The sequence below is a fragment of the Bison bison genome, unplaced genomic scaffold (genome assembly GCF_000754665.1).
Source record: "Bison bison bison isolate TAMUID 2011002044 unplaced genomic scaffold, Bison_UMD1.0 scf7180017864072, whole genome shotgun sequence".
NCBI classification, from domain to species: domain Eukaryota; kingdom Metazoa; phylum Chordata; class Mammalia; order Artiodactyla; family Bovidae; genus Bison; species Bison bison.
In genome coordinates this window covers 3,819,556-3,840,297 of record NW_011494644.1, presented here as the reverse complement: position 1 = coordinate 3,840,297, position 20,742 = coordinate 3,819,556, and the positions used below count along the sequence as shown (strand labels likewise).

The following is a 20,742-nucleotide window of genomic DNA, read 5'->3' as shown; positions in this document are numbered from 1 at the left end:
AGATCTTTTTTTGTACAGTTCTTCTGTGTATTCTTGCCACCTCTTCTTAATATCTTCTGCTTCTGTTAGGTCCATACCATTTCTGTCCTTTATCAAGCCCATCTTTGCATGACATGTCCCCTTGGTATCTCTAATTTTCTTGAAGAGATCTCTAGTCTTTCCCATTCTGTTGTTTTCCTCTATCTTTGCATTGAACACTGAGGAAGGCTTTCTTATCTCTTCTTCCTATTCTTTGGAACGCCACATTCAGATGCATATATCTTTCCTTTTCTCCTTTGCTTTTCACTTCTCTTCTTTTCACAGCTATTTGTAAGGCCTCCCCAGACAGCCATTTTGCTTTTTTGCATTTCTTTTCCATGGGGATGATCTTGATCCCTGTCTCCTGTACAATGTCACGAATCTCATTCCATCGTTCATCAGGCATTCCATCTATCAGATCTAGGCCCTTAAATCTATTTCTCACTTCCACTATATAATCATAAGGGATTTGATTTAGGTCATACCTGAATGGTCTAGTGGTTTTCCCTACTTTCTTCAATTTAAGTCTGAATTTGGCAATAAGGAGTTCATGGTCTGAGCCACAGTCAGCTCCTGGTCTTGTTTTTGCTGACTGTATAGAGCTCCTCCATCTTTGGCTGCAAAGAATATAAGCAATCTGATTTCGGTGTTGACCATCTGGTGATGTCCATGTATAGAGTCTTCTCTTGTGTTGTTGGAAGAGGGTGTTTATTATGACCAGTGCATTTTCTTGGCAAAACTCTACTAGTCTTTGCCCTGCTTCATTCCGTATTCCAAGGCCAAATTTGCCTGTTACTCCAGGTGTTTCTTGACTTCCTACTTTTGCATTCTAGTTCCCTATAATGAAAAGGACATCTTTTTTGGGTGTTAGTTCTAAAAGGTCTTATAGGTCTTCATAGAATCGTTCAACTTCAGCTTCTTCAGCATTACCGGTTGGGGCATAGACTTGGATTACTGTGATATTGAACGGTTTGCCTTGGAATCGAACAGAGATCATTCTGTCGTTTTTGAGATTGCATCCAAGTACTGCATTTTGGACTCTTTTGTTGACCATGATGGCTACTCCATTTCTTCTGAGGGATTCCTGCCCGCAGTAGTAGATATAATGGTCATCTGAGTTAAATTCCCCCATTCCTGTCCATTTTAGTTCGCTGATTCCTAGAATGTTGACATTCACTCTTGACATCTCTTGTTTGACCACTTCCAATTTGCCTTGATTACCTGACATTCCAGGTTCCTATGCAATATTGCTCTTTATAGCATCGGACCTTGCTTCTATCACCAGTCACATCCATAGCCGGGTATTGTTTTTGCTTTGGCTCCATCCCTTCATTCTTTATATAGTTATTTCTCCACTCATCTCCAGTAGCATATTGGGCCCCTACTGACCTGGAGAGTTCCTCTTTCAGTATCCTATCATTTTGCCTTTTCATACTGTTCATGGGGTTCTCAAGGCAAGAATACTGAAGTGGTTTGCCATTCCCTTCTCCAGCGGACCACATTCTGTCAGATCTCAAGTGACATTAACATTGTATAATTAAAGTAGCTACCATATGTTTTTCAAAAGCATTCTTATTAACATAGTCTATCTTACGTTTACAAGTTAAATTCATATTCTATATTTGAAAGTGATGTTAAGCTATGTTAGCCTACCTGATAGAAGATTCTATATTTCTTGTTTATCTAATACCACTAAATTATATGGGGCTTCCCTGGTAGTTCAGTTGGTAAGAATCCACCTGCAATGCAGGTGATCCTGGTTCGATTCTGGGTTGGGAAGATCCCCTGGAGAAGGGAACAGCTACCCACTCCAGTATTCTGGCCTGGAGAATTCCATGGATTGTATAGTCCATGAGGTCACAAAGAGTTGGACACAACTGAGTGACTTTCACAACCTTCTGAAACTAAATTATAATTAGTGCTATCTTGTACTTTTAAAGCTACGTGAACTGCAAGAGAAGCATGGAGTTTTAGAACACTCATACACAGACACAGACACGCACACACACAGAACCATAATGAATTAGAATAAGCCTGGAAGTAGGTATCAGAAGACTTGGTTTCTCCCTGGAGCTCTGCTAACTTTCTATATGACCTTGGGCAAGTCACAAAAACCTCTTAGGCTTATTTTATTCATTTCATATTGAGAAGTTGGATTTTGGAAGTTGTATGAATCAAATCCACTCACTTGGGCAATATATCTATACCATGAAGTTTGAATTCATGGGCTTTTCATTTTATAACATTTACAGATAACATATACAAATCAGATTAACTTTTATCAATTTTAAATTACTTTACCTTGTTATTTATCAGCAAGACAATTCAATCAACTGAATGAAATTTAAGAGAAAGTACCACTCCTATCTCCCTATTCCTGTTACAAGAATGATATATTATGTATATTTATAGCCAGTACAGCAAGAGCTCAAACAAATCAGAACTGATAATGGTTGTGAACATCCAGCATAGCTGGATTGGTGTGGACTGCCTAGATATCTGCACTGACTCCTCCCTCAGTTGACTCATTGGCTCTCTGGTAAATAAATGCAGACACACACTTACATGCCCACACATAAACAGATAAATGGATAGGAAACACATGTGTTTCTCATTTTTGTTTTTTTAAGTAAAATATGAAAACATACTAATATAGTTCCAATAGTCCAATTTATGGTGGATGTCTTTAGTATCAATAGTCACAGACCCCATTGAATTCATATATTTTAGTGTTTTTAGAGCTTTTCAGAGTTTATCTAACCATCTCCTGATGATAACAATTAGGGCATCTTCAATATTTTCACAGTTGTGAAAAGTAAGGCAACAGAATTGGAAATTAAGAATTATAAACTATTGTTTAAAAGAACAGCATTTCAGAAAATAAAGAGAGCACCTGCCCAAAGGAGGCAACAATACTGCATTGTTGTTCTGCATGACAACTTAAAACTCTCCTCAAGAAATGCCTAGTGATTAGCAGGTGAGACGAGGCCTCACGTCACGTAGAGACCATGGCATTCGCAGAAGAGGAGAAGGAACACCTTATAGTTATAAACACACTTAAAACGTCTCATTGAAAAGAATGTGGAAAACATACTTTTGAAAGAGATCCTACTGTTTATTTAGTAAAAGATTAAGTGTCTATCTTTTTTGGAAAGATTTGTTTTCCTAACTAGTAAAATGAGACACTCCTTGATTGCAGAGAGCCATGCCTTCCTCATTCTCAAAGTTAACCGTACCAACACATTCGTATCCTTGTGCACTTCTGCAGAATTGATTCTTAGGGAGTCTGGAGCTAGTTGCTCAGTGACTGTCCCAAGTGCAGCATTGGCTGGGTTGGGCAAGGCAAATGAAATTAATCTCTGGCATGCTCACCACCCTCATCACCCTCACCAGTTCTCAGAGTGGTCCTCCTTATCTCCATGCCTCCTGCTCAGGGCTTTTGTGCTGCCCCTTCATCATGCAGAACCCCCAGTTTAGGGATCTGAGCAGAGCTACCCTTTCCAAGGCAACACCTCACACTCTGGAGGAAAAGGTATAACTTTGGGAGAAGCAAGTCTAGGGTGGGGCCTGGGAAGGTGGAACATATTAATCTATTACCTCTCTGACTACCTTAATAGGTCTCTCTGAATCTTGCCCCTACATTCTATCATCTACTGGATGGAATGGTCTTCAAATCTCTCCAATGGTCTTCTTATCATAGTCTTAACCATCGTGGTAACAAATTACCTTCACAGTCATAGAAAAAGTGCTACTTTTGGGAATATATGCTTAGAAGTAATTATTGCTATCATGCTTCTGCTCAGAACCTAAATCCTTTCACCACCTCTATCTTCAAAAGCCTGCTTATCCTGGATTTTGCTCCCTCTCCTCCATTCCACTGGAATATAATCAACTGATTCCCATAAAGAAGTTAATCACTGGCAATCATTCATTTTCTTGTCTACTTCCTTCAGATATTTCCCAAGTTTTCCTGATCATAAGACTCACCTGATTGCTTAAACATACGGTACCCCAGTTTCCTCCCCTGGAGAGTCTGAGTCAGCAGCTTCTGGGTGGGACATAGGAATCTGTGACATTAACAAAGAGCCCCATATGATCATTTTTGAATTTTTAATTGGAGGATGATTACTTTACAATGTTTTGTGGGTTTCTGCCCTACAACAAACCAAATTGGTCATAACTATATATACATATATATATCCTCTCCCCCTTGAGTCTCCCTCCTGCTCACCCATCCCATCCCTTTAGGTCATCACAGAGTGCCAGGCTGGGCTCCCTGTGTCATATGGCAGTTCCCCACTAACTATTTTACACATGGTAGGTATATATGTCAATGCTACTTTCACAAATAGTCCTACCCTCTCCTTCCCTTGCTGTGTCTTCAAGTCCATTCTCTACATTTGTGTCTCCATTCCCTCCCTGAAGATAGGTTCTTCAGTACCAGCTGTGAATGTTTCGATCAAGGGAGTTAAGGAAACCACTACTCTGACGAACAATATTTCAGACACCTGTAACAGGGAATGACGATTAGTCCTCAAGAAACATCGTTAACATATAAAGACATAAAGAGCAACACATAAATAAATAATTGTAAGTGCTACCCCACAAACTTGTACAGAATTTGAGCATTATCACCTGTTATGGAATGTGGTCTTCAGACATCAAGGTGTCTCAGTCTGGTCCTGGCTCTGACACCCAGTTGTTAAAGCTTGAGCAAGTTGGTTTCCTCAGATTCCCCACCTATAAACTCCAGTTCCTACACAGTATGACATTCTTATTCAGGTCACTATTCCTTTTGACCCAGAATTTCTACTTCTAGTATTCTATCCTGAGAGTTAACCAGGGAAATGTACAAGTCCAGCAGATTGTTTATAATAATGAAAACATTGGAAGCTGTATTAATGTCCATCATTAGAGAACAGCTAAACACTGATTTATCTAGACATTGAATACTATGCAACATTAAAAATGGTAATGGAGATCTTTATGTTTGATATGGAAAATGTCCATGACATATAAAGTAGTAAAAGCAGGTTACAAACATAACTTATACTTCAATCCCAGGTTGTTATTTTTTTTTTAAGTGTGATGTTTGTAGAGAAAGACCATAGAGTTACACACTTAAGTACTTGCAGCGGATGATTTTTTCCTTTCTCTATATCCTTCTTTAATTGTCTGTATTTTTTGAAGTAAAATTAAAATCTATACTTGGGGGAAAATAATGTTTCATCATTTTTAAAAAGGTACTTCTTCATGCACATTGCCAGGTTGATATCCACAATAGCCAGGAGACCAGGAGTAACTTAAAAGAAAGGTTTATTACTCAAAGACAGTGTAAACAAGAGATGATCTTTCCTCCAAAAAAATCCCACCCCACTCTCTCACTCTACATTTGAGTTGTAAAGAGTTTGTCCAAAAGATTCTATTTTTCCTAGTGTTATGGAAAAATGTACCAATTCATTCACCTGAGCCAATTTCAAGGAACTAAATTGGCTGCAGAGCAGCTGGTGGAAAACCAAGGCAAGTGTCAGGAAGGGGAAAACTCTGCTTATTTTAGGCCTTCTGGAAAGGCTCTTCCCAAATCCCTTCCTCTCAGCTGGGAGGGCTAGAGAAGATTCAGGTGACTCCAATGGGGAGAGGGCGGGGACCAGCCCTGTTTCCTGCTATAAAAGCCAGAGCAGCACGCCCCTCTGCCTGGTTGATTTGGTGGTATCTTCGGTCATGGCACGCAGGCAGAGAGGAGACAGCGGGAGACCCTCAAGCTGGTTCCGTGCAGACTGGAGGTATTTCTGGGGGCAGAAAGAAGGGGACATAATGCCTTGTCTGCTGAAGTTCACTCCTCTTTAACTTTCTCCCCCATGTCCTCCTGCACCTACAGGTCATTTTTTCTATCTTTCACCCTTTTGACTTCGGTGAACTCAATAGATGTTAATCAGTTGGATCTTGCCTTCCCAGGTAGGCCTCTTGGGTGAGGGAAATGCCCTTAAGCATCTGTGAAATGGATTGCAACTAGGGTGCCTAGATGGCCAGAAAACACAAAAGTGAGTTAAACGATCTCCAGTCATTCTTTTGCCTATCTTGATCAAGTCACTTCAGTTTTCCCGTAGCTTACCTATAGCTTGCTCTGCAGCTAAATGCAGGAGCTTGGAAAAACATCCGCACTGCCTTCTATTTCCTCACTGCCTCCAGCTTTACAGCACCCAAAGAATAGCAAACCACCTACTAAGCCCTCATCTTTGGGAGCAGGCATCTTCAAACACATACTCATGCTTGAGGAAAGCATCAATAACAGGCAAAATCACTTGTAATGAGGAGTTTCTTAAGATTTGCACTTGAGCCAAAGATGCACAGTGTCAAGCTATTTGGCAGATTATTCTTCAAAAATGTGTTCTTGGAGTTACCTAGGGAATTTTTTAAACTTCAAATTGAAAGATCTTTAGACAAAACTTTTCCCCAATTCTTCAGAGACCTACCATTTCTATTTCCATCAGGGTTCCAGGCTGGTTCCCACATGCATACTTGTTAACCCGAATCCAGGTTTCTCCTGGATAGAAAGCCCTAGGCATTTAATTGATATCTTCATCACAGTTCTTGGTATCTTACATCATAGTTATGTATTCCCATCAACTTGTAAGCTCCCCAGGATGGGGAATAAGCGTTGCCTCTCCCAACTGGCATCCTCCCTTATGCCTGTTAAAGAGGAAAGTTTCCTCAATACACTTCTGTAGGAATCATGCCTCCTGTGTTCAAAGATGCCCCACGTGCTTTCTTTGCTCTTCAGGTACTGTCACTTGCTATGAAAATAGAATGGTAGTGGAGTTTAAAAGAACTCTTGGCAACAAGATTCAGCATGCATCTGTGGTGGGTAAGTAATGTGTATTGTCTCATTTAAGTCTTACTTAGTAGGAAGCCCTTGGCTCAAAGTCATCACCATTTTCCAGTGAGCAAAGTACACAAATTCTGGAGCAGTCGTGCTCAAATCCCATGATGTCACAGGGTCCTTGAACTGCATCGTGACTCCTAAGAGTGGAAGACCTTGTCTGTCTTTGGAAATCTGTCTTATCTTAGGATTCACTAAGAAAAGTCTAGCTTCAAATCACAGCATCTCTCAGAGCTTGGGTTATATCCCAGTTGGGAAAATAAAAAGAAGTGATTGAAGTACCTTAGAAATGGATTTGCAGTCTTGCTTATGTAGCTTTGGTTGACTCTGTCACTGAAATATAAGATATAAATACATCTTGGCCATCTCCTTTCTAAAGCTGCTCTTGTTTCTGCAGATTCCCTTGGTCTTAAAATGCTGAACTGCACTTATGTTCTGGACCCAGAAAAGCTCACACTGAAGGCCCCATATGAAAGCTGTACCAAAAGAGTGGTAAGTAATTGAGGAGTAATTTGGGAAGTAGTAACCTAGGAGTTCGGAGAAGGCGATGGCACCCCACTCCAGTACTCTTGCCTGGAAAATTCCATGGATGGAGGATCCTGGTAGGCTGCAGTCCATGAGATCACTGAGAGTCGGACATGACTGAGTGACTTCACTTTCACTTTTCACTTTCATGCATTGGAGAAGGAAATGACAACCCACTCCAGTGTTCTTGCCTGGAGAATCCTAGGGGCGGCGGAGCCTGGTGGGCTGCCGCCTATGGGGTTGCACAGAGTCGGACACGACTGAAGCGACTTAGCAGCAGCAGCAGCAGCAGCAACCTAGGAGTTAAAGCTTTGGAGTAGAGCAGTGGTTCTCAATCAGGGTGATCTTTCTCTTTGGTCATCCCAGAGAACATCCTGCAACATTTGGAGACACTTACCACAGCTGTTGGGGGAGGAAGGAGAGGGCAGCTACTGGTCAGCTGATGGGTACAAGCCAAGAATATTGCCAAATAACCTCCATGGCATACAGGAACTCTCAATAAAGATATATTAGACTCAAAACTCCAATGCTGAGCTTACCCTTGAATTGAGGCTTTGGGCTTTATTTCTGTCTTTGCCACTATCTATGATTTGGAGTAAGTTAGCTAACCTTTCTAAGCCTCTACTTGTCCACTGGAAAATGGATTATGATATCTTTCCATAAGGTATCTAAAGATGAATGACACAGTGAAGGACTAGGCATAGTATGTAGACACAGAAAATGCTCAAACATGAGCTATTTTGATCTACACCCCTCATGGAAAAGGGGATGCTATTTTGGTGCTGGCAAATGGAGTGCTGGTACCTCTATGCTGGAAGGTGAGCAGCAGCTGAAAAATAGGATTTTCTACTGTCAAGCAATAGTGCTACCCAATCAGGGTTATTAGGAGCAGTAAAAGAAGCCTAAGTCCTTTTCAGGCTTTATGTGCAAACAATCACTTAGGGAACTTTGTAAAGTACAGAATTCACTTAGTTGACTTAATAGGTCTAGGGTACATCCTACAAGTCTTAACAGTCTACTTCATCTGAATCTACTGAAGATCTCCAGTAATTAAGAGAACTTTCCCTTCTAAAATGGACGTTCCCAACTTTAGGGAGCTTAGTGTTGTATTCCTTTAGAACAAAGGTCTGCAGAATGACCCGTGTATGGCCACAGCCAGTCCATGATCTATGTGTGATGGTCATCAAGCTAAGAATGGCTTTAGTTTTTTAAGCATTTTAAAAATGTTAAAAGCATACATGGCCTAAAAAGTCTAAATATTTACTAACACTTTATAGAAATTTGTTACTTGACCACTGCTTTAGACAGAATTCCCTGAGCCAGGGGAAATGGCAAAGATGGCTCTGTCCAGCACCCAGCACAATGGCTGCTAAAGTAGGTGCTCAATAAGTATTTCTATCTCTTGATAGAGGCAGCAAGCCCAATAGGACCTTGATACTCAGACATAGGGTGAATGTAAAGGGAAAACAAAAACTGGACTCTGAGCCCTAAAACTCAAGGAGCTGTTCTCTGCCAATGAATGAGTCCTGGGATATCTAAAAAGGCTAAAGAATCTCCTGGTATAGGAATGAGGGACTTTTTAGAACTGTGGTACTGATTGACTTTTAAGGGTTTTGCTAATCAGCTGAGTCAGATGGTATTTTGGAATCCCCTTTCTCATTGAAATTCTAACACTCTGTCCTTACTATGCCATTTTCATACAGCTTGGCCAGCACCAGATGACCATCACATTCATGAATGACAATACTGCCCATAGACAAAAGACTGTCTTGTATCACGTCAGCTGTCCGGTTATGCAAGCAGGAAGACATGATCAGCATTCGGGATCCACAATCTGCTCGAAGGATTTCATGTCTGTGAGTGAAGCAGCCTGAGTGCTTCTCATCCAGCTACTACAGGGGGAATGTGGTCTAGAGAGAGCTGGACTTCAGAACAAGATCAGGATTGCAATCCTGTATTTCACTACTGACTTGCTATGTGGCTTTGGACTGATTTCTTAACTGCAATGAGACCTTTTTAAAATCTGAAGTGGGGGACAATAACACCACATAGGGTGACTTTAAAAACTAAGAAGATAGATATAAGCACTCAGCACATCATGTTTTAGCAATAAAAAGGATTCAGTTGGTAGCTTGACAAACTGGATATTTATGTACCAGGCCCTATACCAGTTGCTAGGAAATCATAAATGAGAAAAACAGCATGTACTCATGGACTTTTTAGTCTCAAATGGCTAATAGCAACAGTGGGCAAAAATATTCATACTTTATTATAAGTGATGGAACTGCATGGCTTGACAGGACTTAGTGTCTCAACACACAACTGGAAGGGAGCTTTAGATCTTCCAATTACATTGAGGTCTCAAAAGCTCAACAGGGAAATGTCTAAGGGCACTTCTAGGATTCTTGACTGGTCCTGTGTTTCTACCATATCCCACGCCAGCCCTCACACTGTAAGAACCACACAGCAGTTGCTCTGGGTGTTTTCCATGTACCATCAGATAACATGACTTCAGAGATCTTCTCCAAATCAAAGCTTCACATCATCCTTCTTTTTCCTTCCAGTTTACCTTTCACTTTTTTCCTGGCCTGGCTGACGACACTGCGGTATGAAAACTATTTTTTAAATTACAAGCCTAAATAACCTTTAGTTCTGTATTAAAGGTGGAATAACTTCAATCCTGGTTAAAATATTAAATAGTCTTGGAGTTAAGGTGAGCACCAGCCCTCTAAATGAAACTTTTGCCTTTAGGGTCCCAAACCTCAGATGGGATGGACCGTTACAGTTGGTGATGGTGAAAGAGCCCAAAATCTGACCCTTCAAGAGGCTCTGACACAAGGATATAATCTCCTGATTGAGAACCAGAAGATGAGCATCCAAGTGTTATTCCATGCCACTGGAGTGACTCACTACTCGGTAGGTGTGAAATCTGTTTGTACCACCATCCAGGCTCAGACCAGTATTTCTAAATGCAAGCCTAATCTCAATCATTTCCTCACATTGAGGTTATAACTCATTCAACAGCCAAGTCCTATACTAAGTACTAAAGATGGTGAGATACAATGGTGAACAAAATGTTTCTTTCTTCAATCAGTTTTTCTTCTCCATAGATCTACATTCACTAAACAATGTGGAGCTACAGTAGTGCTAAATTAATGAAGGTGTTTTTATCATTGCCACGTTTAGTGTTTACAGTAGGTACTGGCCTTTTGGGGACCAACGATCAAGATACTACATTAAATCAGTTACTGTGCCAAAATACTTAGAACAGGTCTTGGCACCTACATGTTCCAACATTAGCCATCTTAACAGTACTGTTTTACATTGAGTATAAAAAACTGCTGAATCTTAAACATTCTCTCTGAATGCTGATACCATAAAGGAGTCATAAAACAAGAGCTCTTACTGCTTAGAAATGATCAGCTACAGGTCATGAGTAGAAATCACCTTGCCAGATGTTATAAAGTTTAAGATCTTAAGACTAGAATTAGTTGTTCACCTGTAGAACAACTATATGGTGAAATACCTGAACTCTACTTGGGCCAGGATGGTGCCCAATAGTTGAATATGTTTGCCCTGACTGTTTCTAGCATTGGTCAAAAATTCAAGTAACTCAGTTAAACCAATGTCTTTGAAAATGCTTCTCTTCAGCAAGGTAACAGCCATCTCTACATGGTGCCTCTGAAGCTTACGCATGTATCTCCTGGGCAGACGATCATCTTATCATCACGACTCATCTGTGCATCAGGTAAGGCCGAGGAAAGGGCAAGTCCAGTTGTGGAAGACCTTGTTCTAAGGGCTTAATCAAAGCTGACCATTCTGTCATTTCCTTCTAGATCCTGTGACCTGTAATGCCACACACATGACTCTCACCATACCAGAATTTCCTGGGAAGTTAAAATCTGTGAGCTTTGAAAATAAGAATATTGCTGTGAACCAGTTGCACAACAGCGGGATTGTTATGGAAATAGCAAATGGCCTCAGGTTGCATTTCAGCAAAACTCTCCTCAAAACAAAAGTACGTTCCATTGAACCCTAGCTTTTAGGCCATTGTGATTTGGCTGCTGATTTATCCATAAATTCTAATTGCTAGTGTTAAAAAAAAAATTTTTTTTCAAAAGTTTTGGAGTCCTCATTTGAACAGCTTGCATAAGTAATTCTCAAGTAACTGAAATTCACTCTCAAACCCAAGTATTTTTCAACTTCAATGGAAGTTTTCCTTAAGTGTCTTTTTTCACTGAATAGAACAAACTGCTATTAAGCATTTAATGATGAACTTCTCATGGCCTATTAAAACAGGGCAATTTGAGCCAAACTAGTGTCCCCTGCTATCCTCAGTGAAGCCAGTCTTGACTGATGCAATTGCCAGGGGCACAGAATGTTATGTTGGTGTATATGTTGCAATAACATTTTATAACTCCTGGATTTGCAAGGTACTCAGCTCTTTGGAGGCTGAATTACAGATCAAATTCCAATGTCTAGTACAAAGAGCATGCAGTGCTGGGTACTTGAGGGCATGAACTTAGAGAAATTTCCTGCCTCAGGAAGAATCCGGTCTGGAGAAGTGATGTGATCCCTTGCTCTGGTTTAAAGGAAAACCATATTCAGTCCGGAGTGTGCCTTGCAGATTTCAGCGTACTTCCTATCTGCCTGCTCAACAGGCTATGGCTGCTAACTGACATTCTTCCATTTCAGTTCTCTGAAAAATGCCTACCCTATCAGTTCTACTTATCTTCACTCAAGCTGACGTTTTATACTCAACTGGAGACAGTATCCATGGTGATTTATCCTGAATGTGTCTGCGAGTCAACAGTTTCTATAGGTAAAGATCATTTTTTTGAATAGTTCTACATTCTACATTCTCTCTTAGCTCTTACATGGGGGAAAGTGTACAGAAGTTCAAACTCTGTGCTGCTTATACTTTACGGAAATGGAAGACTGGTTAGACCACAAATAGCAGTCTAAGCTGCTATGATAGAAATCTAAGGAAGACAACACTTCCAAAATACACATACAGGAAGGTTTCACAACTGTTTAATGTTTTTAAGTAACCTGGGTATGCTTCATGTTAGAAGTCTGAGCCCACCATCTAAGTAAGATTGCTTCAAATCTGAAACTAGAGGGACTATGAGTATTTCCCCAAACTCTTAAATTCCTCAAAGAACATGGAAATTGGTATTTGCCCTTGTTTACTATTGCCTCTGTGCTCCTTTTTATTTGTATCAAGTCAAGTCAAATAGAAAATATTAGTTGTCGCTTCAACTTCCGCTCAAACCAAGATCTGTGAGTCTTGAAAGAAGGGACTTTAGGACTCAAGGCACTACACTTTAAGCTACATCAGGGTTTCATCATGGCTTTCTTACCCCACTTGGTGCCTCTTCCCATGTCTCCTGCTCCTCCTTCCTTTGGATGAAAAACCCTTAGACAGAGAAAGCCTCACTGCTCTCTAAGTACCTTGGGGTCTCCCCTTGTAATGCAAGCTGCTTGTCAAATTATTTTCCCAAGCAGACTTAAGACAAATTCTGTTGCCTCCTGATGAAAATCCAAACTTCATTTCATTTCAAACTAGTAATGACAATAGTCACATGGCAGACACTTTTTAAACTCCCTCCACTATAGTTTCAGGGGAGCTATGTACTCAAGATGGGTTTATGGACGTCGAGGTCTACCGCCATCAAACAAAACCAGCTCTCAACTTGGACACTCTTAGGGTGGGAGACTCCTCCTGCCAGCCAACCGTTAAAGCTCCATTTCAAGGACTGGTGAAGTTTCACATACCCCTGAATGGATGTGGAACAAGACATAAGGTTAGTATAAGATTAGTATTGGCACATAGCAAGAGATTAAGACTTACCTTTGAGATAACTAACCACTTTCTCTAACCTTTAAGTTTGAGAATGGCAAAGTCATCTATGAAAATGAAATACATGCTCTCTGGGCGGATCTTCCTCCAAGCACAATTTCCAGAGATAGTGAGTTCAGGTGTGACGCAGTTGCTACTTAACTTTTTTGAGTGCCAGAATAAACTCAAGCAGTCTTTTAACCTAAAATTCTCAACACCCCCACCTACCCACTCTTACAGAATGACGGTGAGGTGCTATTATAGCAGCAGTAACATGCTAATAAATACCAATGTCGAAAGCCTTCCTCCTCCAGTAGCCTCAGTGAAGCCAGGTCCACTTGCCTTGACCCTGCAAACCTACCCAGGTGAGACATTATAAACTAAAAAATCTGCTTAAAAACTCAGGGGACTCATTCCTAAAATGAACTTTGCACCAGACTAGAGTAGTCACGATGCTTAAGCTTCTGTTGCAACCATCAACTACTTGAGTACCAGAATGGCTTCTACTCCATTGCAGATAATTCCTACCTGCAACCGTACGGGGACAAGGACTATCCTGTGGTGAGATACCTCCGCCAACCAATTTACTTAGAAGTGAGAGTCCTAAACAGGACTGACCCCAACATCAAGTTGGTCTTAGATGATTGCTGGGCAACATCCACCATAGACCCAGCCTCTCTCCCTCAGTGGAATATTATCGTGGATGGGTATGTATTCTCCACATATGGTAGTCCAGCTAATCAAACTGCCAGTAAAAAAAAAAGTAGTAAAATGCTCTTGGGCTTGAGAGGAGCACTATATCAAAGGCCCTGACTTTTGTTCTTCTTACCAACCAGTCCTCAGTCTAATAAGTTGACTCCTGTCTTTCCTATTACCCTTGAATCTAAAAGGATCCTTCCCAAGGAAATAATGACTTTAATACTCTAACATCTGGAAAGAGAATAGATTTCTAGTTCCTATTTATTGAATAACTTTTTTGCTCATTGATAAGTCGTGTCTAATTCTTTGTGACCCCTTGTGACCTATCGGGCTCTTCTGCCCATGGGATTTTCCAGGCAAGAATACTGGAGTGGGTTGCCATTTCTTCCTCCAGGGGATATTCCCAGCTCCATTGCCAGGCAGATTCTTTACCAGTGAACCACCTGGGGAAGGTGCATTGAGTGTGTGTGTGTGTGTGTGTGTGTGTGTGTGTGTGTGTGACTTAATCATGTCCAGCTGTTTGTGATCCCATGGGGTATATAGCCCACCAGGTTTCTCTGTCCATGTAGTTCTCCAGGTAAGAATACTGGAGGGGGCTGCCATTCCCTTCTCAAGGGGATCTTCCCGACCCAGGCATCGAACCCAGGTCTCCCTCATTGCAGACAGATTCTTTACCATCTGAGCCACCAGAGAAGCCCACTGAATAACTACCATGTGCCAAAAAACAGTGCTCTGTACTCCAGATGCATTATCTAAATCACAACACTCCATGAGAGATACTAGCCCCCTCACTTTATAAAGAAACCCAAGCTTACTATTTAAATAACTAGCCCAAAGTAATATTTAGTAAGTGATAGGACGTGAATGAACTTCCCCAATTACTCAGTTGTAAGGAATCCACCTGCAATGTATGATCCGCAGGAGACCTGGGTTGGATCCCTGGGGGAGGGAATGGCAACCCAATCCATTCTCTTGCCTGAAGAATTACATACACAGAGGAGCCTGGCGGGCTACAGTCCTTAGGGTCGCAAAGAGCTGGACACATGAAGCTACAACCCTCTGCTAGCATTTAAAATAAAAAATGGCAGGAGTTCTCTACCCTTTTTTTATCAGCAACATATACTAACTGCCTGGGACATAATACTCAGATTCATAAGAATTAAGCCATTGTCATCTGAAGAGCTACATAATTCTTGATGAGTTTAGCTGGAATACAAATAGGTATTGACACAACACAAAGTAGAGAGCCTAGCACAAGTAACTTATGACTTCATGGATACTGTTGGATAGTCAAGTCAGAGGTATATAAAATAAACTAAAAGTACAGGCAGAAGGTCTAAAGGAGGGCATGGCAACCCAGTTAGTATTTTTGCTTGGAGAATCCCCATGGACAGAGGAGCCTGGTGGGATACAGTCTGACACGACTGAGCGACTAAGCACAGCACAGCACAGGTAGAAGGTATAGCAATAGTCTTGAAGGTGTTACACGTGACTGAATTTGAGCAAACGCTTGAGTCTGAGGTGAATTCAGCTGATGTCCCACCCTGAAATATACCTTCCAGCTGTGAATACAACTTGGACAACCACAGAACCACCTTCCATCCGGTTGGCTCCTCGGTGGCCTATCCTAATCACTACCAGAGGTTTGCTGTGAAGACCTTTGCCTTTGTGTCAGAGGACCCGGCGTTCTCTCACTTGGTAAGTGATTAACTAGTTACCTGGGACAGATTGACTGAGACATCAGTTCCACTCAACTCTTGTCTCCTCTTCAGGTCTACTTCCACTGCAGCGCCTTAATCTGCGATCAACTTTCTTCTAACTTCCCCCTGTGTTCTGCGTCTTGCCTTGTGTCATCCAGAAGCAGGCGAGGTAAAATTTTCAAGTCTTCATTTAATGAGTTTACTTAAAACAAGCCTGATCCTTTCGGAATTTAGGAATGAGGGCTTTGTTTTTCATCTAGTCCAAGAGCCCAAGCAACCTGGGAGTCTGTGATGGACAGGTTCACAATCAGTCCCATGGACAAGTTTGTGTTTGTACATAAACTGTAGCCTGATCTTTTGAGACCCCCCAAAAGTTGTTCTTCCTGAGTCTAGGTAGACTCTGAACTTTGTCTTCTGATATTCTGATAATTCATCCTGCTCTTACAGTAAGGTGTATGTGCTCTCCTGTGAAGGGAGGCAAGATTGCATAGAGCAGGGAGTCCCTACAGAGCAGGTGTACCCTCGAAACCCTTCTCACCACTACTCGTTAACCCAGAGGTCAAACTGTCTGCAGCCACAGGGGCCACTGAGGAAGAGAAGATGATAGTGAGTCTCCCGGGCCCCATCCTCCTGTTGTCAGATGGCTCTTCATTCAGAGGTATGGATTTAAAGCCTTGGGTATTTCTTTAACTGAAGCTCTTGGTTTTATGTTAGACTTAACTGTGCACAGATAACATATGTGTGTGCTGAGTCGTGTTCAACTCTTTGTGGCCACATGGACTGTAGCCCACCAGGCTCCCCTGCCCATGGAATATTTCAGGCAAGAATACTGGAGTGGGGTGCCATTTCCAACTCCAGGGGATCTTCCTGACCTAGGGATCGAACCTGCATCTCTTGTGTCTCCTGCATTGGCAGGTGGATACTTTACTATTAATGTCACTAGGGGAGCCCACAGATATCAAGTGCTTATGATTAATCAAGAGAATGCATCTCTTCCCAGCAACAGGTTCTGTTAGGTCTGTGTACCCTTCCCAGAATCCCTTTCCCACAAGGATCATTTAGTCTACCTACTGTACAGAGACCTCTCATTGTTAATAACTAAAAAAATTCCAGTTTTGTCACTAATGCCACATTAGAATCCTTAAATCTTAGTGCTCAAATATTGGGCCTACTATAGAAGAATTTCAAGCTCTTTGTTTAAAAAGACTAATAGGTCAGAAGACATGTGCTTGCTATTACAAAACTTTAGTCTTTACAAGATAATGTTAATATATCTTCATCTCAGATAGTCTTAATTTTAGGCCTAGAACTTGAAATTAAACTCACTTAAATCACTAGCTACTAACTGCAAGAAATCATGCACTTGGGACAACTAACCGTATATATCAGTGCCAGAATGTTAAACAAGCTGGGAATGAGATCCTTCCAGGTGTCAGCCCATCTGATCTGCAGTGAAAGCAAGTAGGAAGTGGGAACAACTGTGGGAGTGCAGTACGGCGAGGAGGAGGCTGGCTTGAGGGGAAAGACTACACTCTTTTGCAAGCTCCCAAGTGAGCCCTTTGAAGCTTATTTTCACTTCCTTCTCTGGGTAACTTTAATTGTAAAGCTTCAGCTTCAACCAAGTGTAAGTGATCTTAACACTTGAATGTCTGTTTCCTTCCCAGATGCTGTGGATTCTAAAGGGCATGGGACTTCTGGATATGCTGCTTTTAAAACTATGGTTGCTGTAGTTGCCTTAGCAGGTGTTGTGGCAACTCTAAGCCTAATCAGCTACCTGCGCAAGAAAAGAATCACAGTGCTAAACCACTAATTGGATTTTCAATAAAATGTGGAAGTAAGCCTCTTGTTTCTTAAATTTAGATGGACTTCAAGGACTCTTTCTTGCAATCATTTTTCTTTAGAGACTATACTACCTTTCCACAGTCCTCTTGAAAGGCTTTGTTCTGTGTGGATGTGAATAAGGGTATTCCTGACTTAATTGCTTCCTGTCACCAGCTTTTTCTGCCCTCTACCCCCAAAACTGGCAGTGCCAGAGAATTCAATAATGGGACTTAGTGACAGTCCGACTCTAGGGGTACATTTAGGTGACTTGAATGTCTTTTACCTCTCCGTTCATATATACAAGATGAGGGCAAGTCACTCCTAATCGCTGGAATAACTTCCGTTCTCTAAAAGGGAAAGGAAGCTGGGTATTCCCAAGGATGTAATCTAGTATCATACTTAAAGTAGTATTTCCTAACTCAAATTGCTCTTTCCAATGAGTAGACAACTTCCCTGAGAACTTAAGGGATTCAGTTATTTTCCTATGCATTCCCAGTCTAATTAAAGACCTGCACTCTCTTTGGGGGATGGAAAGGAAGATTCTAGCCTCATTAAGAGCAATTATAACATTCCTGGTCTCATTAAAACTACACAGCTGAACATGAGCCTCATAGCTGAGCCTGGAGAGCTGCTTTTTACCCGGTACTCAATTATTACTTCCTTCTGAGGCTACCCTCACTTAACTAGGCTGTAATTATGTCAAAATGACTAGTCTGCCTCACACTGTAGCTCTAACAAACCATATTCAAGATATCTAATATAGACATTAACTTGTATCCTTCAACTAGAAAAAAGTCTGGATCTAAGCCAGAATCTGTGCTATGAAAAGTTGTACAGCCTCCGAATCTCTGTACATAGTGGGCATAAATAGAAATATAAACATCTTTAGTGTTTGGACTTTACCCTTCAATTGTGACTTGTCATCCTCCTGGGTTTTTCAAAACCTTGAAAGAATATTATATATACTTGGTCATCTTGTGATACTGTAGGTCTTTAATGATGAATCTTCTGCCTTTTGTACAACAGAGCCTTTGATTCTAACTCCTTTTAAGAGTTAGATGATAAAATTCAACCCTGGTATAGGGAAGGAAACCATTACACTGATATATTGTACAAAAAGTCTTGTCTTCCTAGAGTAATAAGGTCAAAACTCAAGTTCTTATGAAGACTGTTTTTTGGACAGTGCTTTATAAGAGAATAAGGCATTAGTCTGTCACTGATAAAAACAAATGGTCTTGGATTCAAACTTTCCTGTGGCTACATCGTGTTAGTGTTACATATTAGAATCAGAAATGTTGCATGTGCTGCATGAACTTCTTAAAATGGCATTTAAAAACTGCTGGCTACTTAAATGGCTTCCAGATCTCATATGATAGGCTGAATAATGACCACCCCCCGACATGTCCACATCCTAATCACCAGGAACTGAATGTTGTTACCCAGTCATGGTCCCAAAAGGACTTTGCTGGTGTGGTTAAGAGTCTTGACATAGGAAGGTTATCCAAATGCGCTCAATCACAAGGTTCCCTGTAAAACAGACATTAGAGTCAGAAAAGATGTACCAGGGGAAGCAGAAGTTAGAAGGATATTGTCCACAAACCAAGGAATGTGAGATGCCTAAAATAGCTGGGAATGACAAAGAAATGGATTCTTGCCTAGGATCTCCAGAAGATCACAGTCCTATTGCCCCATTTTGGACTGTGAATCCCAAGGATAAAAAATGACTCATTTCAAACCATTACTTTGTACTAATTTGTTACAGTAACAACAGGAAACAAATGCACTTTCTAAGGAGCTGCTACTCACAACTTGTAAAACACTTTGCTAGAAATGCACATTTTACAGATGAACAACTTGAGCCCTAACAAATCTAAGATATCAGAGTATATTCATAATGGAACAGGAGCCTTGCATCCCCAAGATGGTCTATTTGTGTCACAGGCCAGAAAGGCTGCCCCAGGGCAGGTTGGTTCTGATATTTTTGCAAAGTCAGAAATCTGAGAGAAGAAAGCCAAGCACGAATGAACACATGTTGCCATGGTAGCCTGAAACAAGTATAATTAACAGTTGCTTAAAGTCATGTTCTCATTAAAAAAAAAAACCCAGAGTTAGTAGAAGCAAAGCATAAAGATCAGAGAGAAGCAAATGAAAAAGAGAGGAATGAGACAATAACAAAGATCAATAAAACCAAAATCTAGTTCTTTGAGAAGTTAAACAAAATGACAAACCATCAGCCAGAGTCATCAAGATAAAAAGAAGACTGAAAACAATAAAATTAGAAATGAAACAACAGAAAACAGAAGTACAAAGGCTCATCAGAGACTACTATGAACAACTATGCCACTAAAATGGACAACCTGGAAGGAATGGATAACTTCTTGGAAAAGTATAACCTTCCAAATGGAAACAGGAAGAAAGAAAATAAGAACAGACCAATCACAAGCACAGAAATCAAAACTGTAATAAAAACATTTTCCAAACAAAAACCCAGAGTCAGATGGTTTCACAGGCAAATTCTACTAAAAGTTTAGAGAAAAGCTAACACCTAACCTGATCAAACTCTTCCAGAAAGTTGAAGAAGAAGGAAAACTTCCAAACTCATTCTACAAGGCCAACATCACCCTGATATAAAAACCAGAAAAAGATGCCACAGGAAAAGAAAATTATAGGCCAATATCACTGATGAACACAGATGCAAAAATCCTGAACAAAATTCTATCAAATAGAATCCAAGAACAGATTAAAAGGATTGTACATCATGATCAAAAAAGCTAGTGAACATGATGGAACTCTGATGCTGTTAAAGTGCAGCACTCACAAGCCAACAAATTTGGAAAACTTTGCAGTAGTCACAGGACTTGAAAAGATCCGTTTTCATCCCAATCCCAAAGAAAGGCAATGCCAAAGAACGTTTAAACTACTGTACATTGCACTCATTTCACATGTTAGCAAGGAAATGCTCAAAATCCTTCAAGCTAGGCTTCATCAGTATGTGTATACCAAAAACTTCCAGACGTACAAGCTGGATTTAGACAAAGAAGAGGAACCAGAGATCAAATTGCCAAAATGCATTGAATCATAAAAAAAACCAAGGGAACTCTAAAAAAAATCATCTACTTGGGCTTCATTGACTACGCGAAAGTCTTTGACTGGGTTCAGTTCAGTTCAGTCACTCAGTCGTGTCCAACTCTTTGCACCCTCATGGAACACAGCACGCCAGGCCTCCCTGTCCATCACCAACTCCTGGAGTTTACTCA

General features: G+C 40.9%; 1 protein-coding gene across 1 annotated transcript; it reads left to right on the top strand.

Annotated features, from left to right (window-relative positions):
* The first annotated feature begins 4,368 nt into the window (after positions 1-4,368).
* ZP2 (zona pellucida glycoprotein 2 (sperm receptor)) lies at positions 4,369-19,601 on the top strand. Its single transcript, XM_010837174.1, has 18 exons — positions 4,369-5,801; positions 5,897-5,973; positions 6,800-6,883; positions 7,296-7,390; positions 9,127-9,279; positions 9,988-10,029; positions 10,175-10,339; positions 11,075-11,171; positions 11,260-11,441; positions 12,119-12,245; positions 13,043-13,230; positions 13,314-13,405; positions 13,506-13,630; positions 13,783-13,972; positions 15,527-15,662; positions 15,737-15,833; positions 16,239-16,322; positions 17,329-19,601. The coding sequence occupies exons 1-18, from the start codon at positions 5,740-5,742 to the stop codon at positions 17,472-17,474; spliced, it is 2,142 nt and encodes a 713-aa protein (XP_010835476.1). The 5' UTR covers positions 4,369-5,739; the 3' UTR covers positions 17,475-19,601.
* Positions 19,602-20,742: the final 1,141 nt, after the last annotated feature.

Excerpts from the sequence above, each read along its gene's own strand:
- ZP2 (XM_010837174.1), top strand. The coding sequence starts at position 5,740 with ATGGCACGCAGGCAGAGAGGAGACAGCGGGAGACCCTCAAGCTGGTTC. Across the intron at positions 12,246-13,042 it reads CGAGTCAACAGTTTCTATAG|TTTCAGGGGAGCTATGTACT; the intron begins GTAAAGATCATT and ends CCTCCACTATAG. Across the intron at positions 15,663-15,736 it reads ACCCGGCGTTCTCTCACTTG|GTCTACTTCCACTGCAGCGC; the intron begins GTAAGTGATTAA and ends TCTCCTCTTCAG.